The 7331-nt window shown below is 43.2% G+C and overlaps 1 protein-coding gene across 3 annotated transcripts in view; it reads right to left on the bottom strand.

The window, feature by feature from the left end:
* The window catches only part of LOC103612817 (acrosin-like), a 215346-nt gene extending 215101 nt beyond the window's left edge, over nt 1–245 (bottom strand). For 2 of the 3 annotated variants that reach the window (XM_017730051.1, XM_017730050.1), the window contains exon 1: nt 144–239. In XM_017730051.1, coding sequence (XP_017585540.1) covers nt 144–214 — 71 coding nt within the window. In that variant the 5' untranslated portion in view covers nt 215–239. Of the gene's footprint in view, nt 1–143 lie in introns of all 3 variants that reach the window. The other variant, XM_008630529.2, reaches the window with a different exon arrangement.
* Nucleotides 246–7331: the final 7086 nt, after the last annotated feature.

Below are 7331 nucleotides of genomic sequence, written 5' to 3'. Positions count from 1 at the left end.
AGCACTTGGCTGCTGGCAAGGAGCTGAGGCTTGCCCATGGCGGGTGGGAAGCCGTGGCCCGGCCGTGGGGGACAGGCAGGGCCCCCTCCAGGGATGGCCCCAAGTGTTGGCCTGGCTCCCTCCCAGGGCCTGGGGCCACTTACCCACAGTTGTCCCATGTGCCGTGCGCCAGCCCGGCAGCGGTCAGCAGGACGAGGAGGCCGAGCCAATTCATGGCTGCCAGAGGCACGTGTCAGCTGCAAGCAGCAACATCGAATGGAGGAGCCATAGAATGGTTTGGGCTGGAAGGCACCTTGGAAATCATCCAGCTCTGATCCCCTACCACTGGCAGGGAGGGATATTTTGCATGAGACCCAGTTGTCTGGAGCTTGGCTTAGAATGTTTCCTTGAACACTTTGAGGGATGGGTCAACCGCAGCTGTTTGGGGTAACCCGTGACAGGTCCTTCGTACCCTCACAGTCAAGAATTCTTTCCTAATATCTCATCTCAAGCTACCCTCTGTTGCTGTCAAGTCATTGCCCCTTGTCCTATCAGTACCTTCCTTTGTAAGCAGGCCTTCTACAGCTTTATTTAGGCCCTTCTTCCTTTGGGATGAGTGTGTGCAGGCCCTGGGGCATGCAGTGGTTGTCTCCCAGCACTACTTGCTAGTATCTCGCAGGAAAACGACATGGCATCATGGCCTCTGTGAAATTGAACTGTTATCCTGCTGTCTGCAGCCTTTTTTTCCACGAGATTGTTCCCAAAACAGAATCACTCTGGAACAGGGCTCCTGCAGGAAGCATATGTGTGCTTGCGTCAGGAGCCAATTCAGTCACAGTCACAGAGGGCAAGCAGTGAAGTGCCCAAGCTGTGTCGCCCTTCCTGCACAAAGTTCAGTGAAATCCAGGTGCAGCACAGTCCATGCTGGCCACATCAGCCAGAGAAATGCCCTCTGGCAGACTCCATTCTTGTTGTCCTGGACTGGCTGCCATAAAGTAGGCAATGGTGCCTTCACCCCATTGCAGAGAAAGTGGAGGTCGAGCCAAACCAATTTTGTCAGTATCACCTATAATCATGTTGGCTGCCTTGAACAAAAATATGAAGGAGTGAACATGAAATAATCTTGGTAGAACTCCATGGTTTGTGTATATGGAAACCTCTTATTCCCTTGTTTTCCAGACACAACTTTAGTTTGCCACACTTGGATAGTGAACATTTAAGAAGCAAGAGGAAGAAACGAAAAGAAATACAAAATTAAAATTAATTTAATTAGAAATGGTAATATTATTTTAACTAAATTGTTCAATTTCAATTCCAACTATAGGAAATTCACTCTCCAAGAGTTCATATATGTTCAGGTAATCACAGCCAAAAATGACAGCAGAGGAGACTGGGTGAAAGGAGTAACATATCCACTTATTTCTTGACAAGAAGAAATTCTTCTTGTGAAGAACAGGCACCTGGGTGTGGACTCCAGAAACCTCCACACCCTCTTACCTGTGTTGCCCATCAGCAGTCTCACAGAGATGAGTCTTTATCACACTGGAGATTGACTGATGGCTGATGGAAAACCATTCCCAGAGTCATCCCTGGTCTGAGTTCTACTGTTGCTTCCCCAATGACAGAATGTCTGTTTCTGAGGATCACCTTCCATGGCAGATAGATGCTAATGAGAGGCCGCTGGAGAACAAGGCTGAGAAGGATCAGGGTTTTAGGAAATACAGTCTCATAGGATTAACTATTGTGTGAATGGATTTGGCATTTAACATTCAGAAGACAAGGCAGAAGAGAGCTGTGAAAAGCCCTTTTAATATGGATAAGAACGCTCCTTAAAAGAAAGACTAATTACAGTTTGCACCTCATAATGCAGCAAACTTAAGATGGAAGCTTGCCCATCTTATGAAAATACATGGGTACCCTCTTAGGTGAGAGCTGGAGAAGAGCATTTCTTCATCTATTAAAGTTTAGTGTTTCAAAATAATTTTCTTAGAGAGATGTGTTTGTAAAGATTTCATCAGTCTATTTTTTTTCCAGAGCTACTAAACATATATTATAGGGTAACAGAATGAAGAGTCAACAGTGTTGTAGTCTGCCTTTTGGAGGCAATTTGCATAGGTTGTCAGAATGCCTGTTATTATTTCACTGCAAGATTTATAGAATAAACTATAACCAGAGGGAGTGTAGTCATTGGGACTATTCCTAGTCTCAGTCCACTAAGCTGTGGTGCTCTCCTGACTCATTGAAATATAGTGGGTGTCTTGATATTCAAGGGTCTCTGCTGAGTGTCTGAGTTTTCTCCTCTGTACTTCAAGCAGAGTAGTTCTGGCCAATATCCCAGTATCCTGAAGTTACAAGTTCATCCTTTCAGAAGAATAAAAAGATATCCTGCTCTTAAGGAAAGAGTACAAGAACAAGAAAATATGTTTCAACAAAGAGAACTTCAATCTATGAGACTAGAGTGGCTCAATTAGGGCTTTGACTTGCCCAGCGTACTGCTTTGGTCATACAGAATTCCTTAAATCCTGATGCATCAGAAAAAATGCTTGATCTATCAGGAAAAACCAAGAACAGCTTCTAAGCTTGCTTTTGTGATTCCGTATCAGACTGGGAGCACTCAGTGATAAAAAGCTATTTCTGCCTTCAAAGTCAAGGCTAGTAGCTCCTGAGAGCAGCTTCAAGAGCCATTCACAGGATATTCCATTCACTATGGAACAGAGTGTTTGTGCTTGAGGAAGTGATGGCCACAGAAATCATCAGACCCTGCAAAAAACACCAGCTGGATTCTTTCTGCATGAAAAAGCTTTAGCAAAGAGTTAACCACTGCCCAACAGAAGCTGATGTTCTCCAAATTTGGAGCAGCTACCCACTGTGAATGTTTACATTTTTGATATTTATTTTTTGTGGGATGGTTCTGACATACCAATGTGTCATGGTTTGACACTAGTTAAAATACTAGGCACCCATGAAAATTGTGACGAAGGGTTGATGAGTTAAGGATTGGGAGAAAGAATTGTACGGGCAAAACTGGCTTAAACTTAAAGGTATAAAGTAAATTTATTATTAACAGAGTAAGGGGAGGATAATGAGGAATAAATTAAGTCTTTAAGACAACTTTTTTCTCCCCCAGCCCCTCCCTATTTCTATCGACAATGGAGGAAGACAGGGCAAGGGGGTGTTTAGCCAGTTTGTCACTCCAGATATTTTTTCAGTTTGCTTAGGGAGAGGAGTGTTTTCTCTGCTATGTCGTGGTGACCTTCTCACAGGAGACAGTTCTCCGTGAACTTCTCTTGCATGATTTTAATTTCATGAGTAGTTTCGAATGAGGAGAATCGTTTGGAAGATACACTTCTAAATACGTCTGTAGTGAGTGTGCATTTCTTCAGTGATTGTCATCCAGAGATTAAGTCATGAAAATTAGGTGTGGTAAAATATTTGAGATTTAACATGGATTTTTATTTTAAGATAGTCTGAATTTGGTGACTCATGACAGGGACGTACTCGCTGAATTTACTTGCTGACAAACACTAATGCTAACACTAAGCCTAAACCTAGCCCTAATACTAACCCTGAACTGTAAAACTAACGCTAACACGCAACACTAAATGTAACCCTAACCCTAACCAAAGCTTAACCCTAACCCTACCCAAAGGCTAACCTTAATGCTAACCCTAAGCCTAACCACTGACCCTAACCCCAAATTTTAAAAAATAAATAAATTGCCAGTGTATAATCTACTCTGCTCTTGTACTCAAGAACAGCTGTCACAATCCTTGTTGTCCATACTGTAGGTAAAGAAACGTACAGATTTGACATGAACCATAAGGAATAAATTCTGAATGTTAAGCATGGCATCCTATGGTGCAAATTAAAAACAGAGGGAAAAAAAATAATAAATTGTTAAATGGAAGGGTGATGACTGTGGGAAGCTTCTCTGGAAACTGGAAACAAATCTTCTTGTAGGTGATTCTTCTGTTGGAGTTTAGAGAACTCAAGAGTACAGTAAGAGAGTGTGTGTATATATAAAATATTTCTTTACAGTTTTGAGGTGAGGGAGTAGAAGAAAAAAATAAAAGTGAAACAGAAATGGGTAGAGTTGTTTCAGAAGTGAGAAATTTCCTATGATGTTCTTTTCCTTTTCTGAGCAAGTGAAATGTATCTTCATATTTTTGTGTTGAGTTTGGAACAATTTGTATCTTCTTCTTGCTTTCAGTTTTCCATAACCTGTATTTATGATGTGATTTTGCTTTTCATTTTATTAAAAGTATATTTAAAATATACTTCAGTAAAAATGGAAAAAAAATGTTAAAGCATAGGTGTCCATATAAGGACCATTTCAACTGTAGGTGTTGAGTATTTTATTTGGTTTGCTGGTTTTGTCCACGTATGACTATGTGTATACATACACATGTAAAAGGTTAATGGATTGTCTGGATTTTCCAATATCACACTGTCCATTTTCAAGCATATTTTAAGGCTGCACGTGTCTTTCACATTCTGTCCCAAAGCCATAGAGACGTCTTTGTCTAAAGATGTGTACACATTTATGGAGGGTGTGAAGTTTTTTACAATTTCCTCGGCAACCCAACAATATTTACATCACCACAATTTTCTTATGCAATAAACATTTGCTGTTCAGCTGGCTGGGACATCTCTAATCTCTTCCTTGAGCTGTGTGACTGGGATAGCCCAGATTTTTGAACTGTCATTTCCTGGGCATATGCATGGACAAAGGGTTCTCTAAAATTGTGCAAATTTGTTTGTTTATTTCATGTAAATGCAAGCAAGAATTATCTGTGATGCCATAAAAATTTTGTCAGGGGTGCTTATGGGAAACTGGGAAGATTTCCCTAGTAAAATACTAAATCTGTGACTTTTCTTGCTGCTATTTCATATTTCCTTAAGAAATCTTCCCAAACCCTTCAAAGTCTTTTTCCTCATTTGCTGAGGGCTGCTTCGCTTCTTCACTCATGCAACTTTTCTGCTTTTCAGAGTTAGTTCTTTGAAACGACATTGCTGGTGTTTGTAATTAAGTATATGATCAAAGCATAAAGTCAAACAGATGCAGGAGGACATTCTGGTTCAGCTCATATAAGGATGGTTGTGTGGGTTCCAAAGGGCTTTTCAGGAGTGAGTGCACCTAGGCTGTAAGAATTTCTTTTCTGCCATAGGATCCAGGCTGGATTTTAATGAATCTAAGAGCTCCAGAAGTTCATGGTTCTGCTGTGGCTGCTGGTTTGTCCCTGTGTCAATATGTATTATTGACCCCACAGTGTTGTCACCTGGACTTCACCTCATTTCTTCATGGGGACTAGTGACAGGACCTGAGAAAATGGCCTGAAGCTGTCAGGGGAGGTTGAAATTAGACATTAGGAAAAGCTTCTTCACCCAGAGAGTGGTTGGGCACTGGAAGTGGTCACAGCACCAAGCCCGACAGAGTTCATGTAGCGTATTGACAATGTTGGGAGATGGACTTCAGTGGTCCTTGTGGGTCCCTTTCAGCTCAGGATAATCTATGAGTCTATGATTCTGTGAGCACCTTATGCTCTGAAGGAAAAGGCAGTAAAATGTTTCCTGGAGGGAAAATATTTCGTTTTCTGAGACACAAAAAAGGAGTGCTGAGCCCGGGGACTGCAGGATGCCACATGCGCACAGACACGAGATGACATTCCCAAAGAGAAGGGAGGGCTGGAAGCTCTGCCAAGGCGGGCAGGACGAGCCCGAGCGGCCGCGGGAGGGCGGCAGAGCCTCAGGAACGGAGAGATGCCGCTGCCTGTCCTGCCGGGCCGCGGGAGCTGCCGAGCGCCGCTGGAAAACAAATCCGGCAACAACAGGAGCTACTCCCAGAGGTCAGCATGTCCCACAGACAAAACAGGAGATGAGCTCAAATTCGACTCGCTTCTGCTCTTATTTCCGTGGGTCATTCTTTAATTATGTCCCTCCAGATTGGACTGTAAGGTCCTTGGGGTAGGGGCTTGTCTAAACGATGTATTGCTATGCACACCTATGACACTGTGTAAATAATTAACTGCTGTAATTATCGTGCTTGTAAAGCACCCTCACTTGACATTGCTACGGGGCAGTTACTGTCTGTATCTGAACGTGACTGTGTCAGCCCCACTAGGACCTGGAATCTAAACTCAGAGGAGGCTAAGCCCTCATTCACAATACCATGGTCTATTGCTTTGAAACAAAAACCCCCAAAATTTTACCCAGTAAGCTTTTGCTCTAAGTGCTTCCTGAAAGAGAATGACCACATTACCTGGGAACTAATGCTTCGCAATTGAGAGATCTGGGAGAACCAGGTTCTAGCCCATGCTCCACTAAATATTAAAACCAGAAGGAAGTGCATTAGCAAAGGTTCTTGTGAGATCTTGGAAAGTTTGTAATCTATTTCACCATCTTTTAAGATGCTCATCAGTAGCAGATGAGGAGTCTAGAGGTCATGGCCTTCCACAGATGCTGATCTTCCTCCATGTACTGTCATTATTCTCAACGGAAGCTGGGAGCAATCTCTGTCTCATCTACCTGTAGAAGACCTGCTTGGGATGTTCTCTATCCCCTTTTCTGGCTATCAAAGTGATGCAGTCTCCCTGTTCAAAGGTGTCATTTTTGCAGCACAGGAGTCCTGAGCTCTTGTAGGGGGATAGCAGGATACTGCTAGTTAGTAAAGGTGGCTGTCAACACAGAATATGTGCAAAAGTAACTTTAGACCTAGAATGTGCATGAATCAAACAGGATTAACATTGAAGAAAATCAACACAGGTGTGTGTGTGCTTCTGCGTGTAAAGCTTCATCCCATGGTTTTAGGGAAAGGAAAACACACTAGTACCAGCAGGAGCTGGCCCGGCTGTGTCAGACCTGCAGTTAGGATCTTGAAACAAGCACCCAAAGCAGTTGTCAAACTTTTGATCTGAAAGGTGTTACTTTGGGCTGCCTGTGTTATTTCCTTTATCTCCAGGGGAAAAAGCAACACCTCAACAGGCCACTAAAGGGAGGAAACAGCCCAGGTGATCCTCTTTGCAGCTGAGCACCTGAACTGCATAACTACAGGATCAGGCTCTCTTTACGTCTTCCTCTCATGAGTTTTACCTTCTTGGCTATCCACTGAGGTATCTTCAAAAGACTGGAATCACATCTGGTTTATTAATGCTCTGTGCTGAGGTACAGCTTGGGAGAGGGAACACCATGGATTTACCCCCCTCTTGGGCTGAAGGGTTCCTAGGCCTGTGCCTTAGTGCTGCTTCCCCACCTGGGGCTTGGCATGGGCTTTTTTTGCCCCACAGGTCCATCCAGAAGGTCTATTCTGCCACCAAGGAGACCATGCCCTATACTTCAGACAGGGACTCAGATGC

This window comes from Corvus brachyrhynchos, unplaced genomic scaffold (assembly GCF_000691975.1).
Source record: "Corvus brachyrhynchos isolate BGI_N302 unplaced genomic scaffold, ASM69197v1 scaffold101, whole genome shotgun sequence".
NCBI classification, from domain to species: domain Eukaryota; kingdom Metazoa; phylum Chordata; class Aves; order Passeriformes; family Corvidae; genus Corvus; species Corvus brachyrhynchos.
Note: the sequence above shows the minus strand (reverse complement) of the source record. Positions and strands in the feature narration are given on the sequence as shown.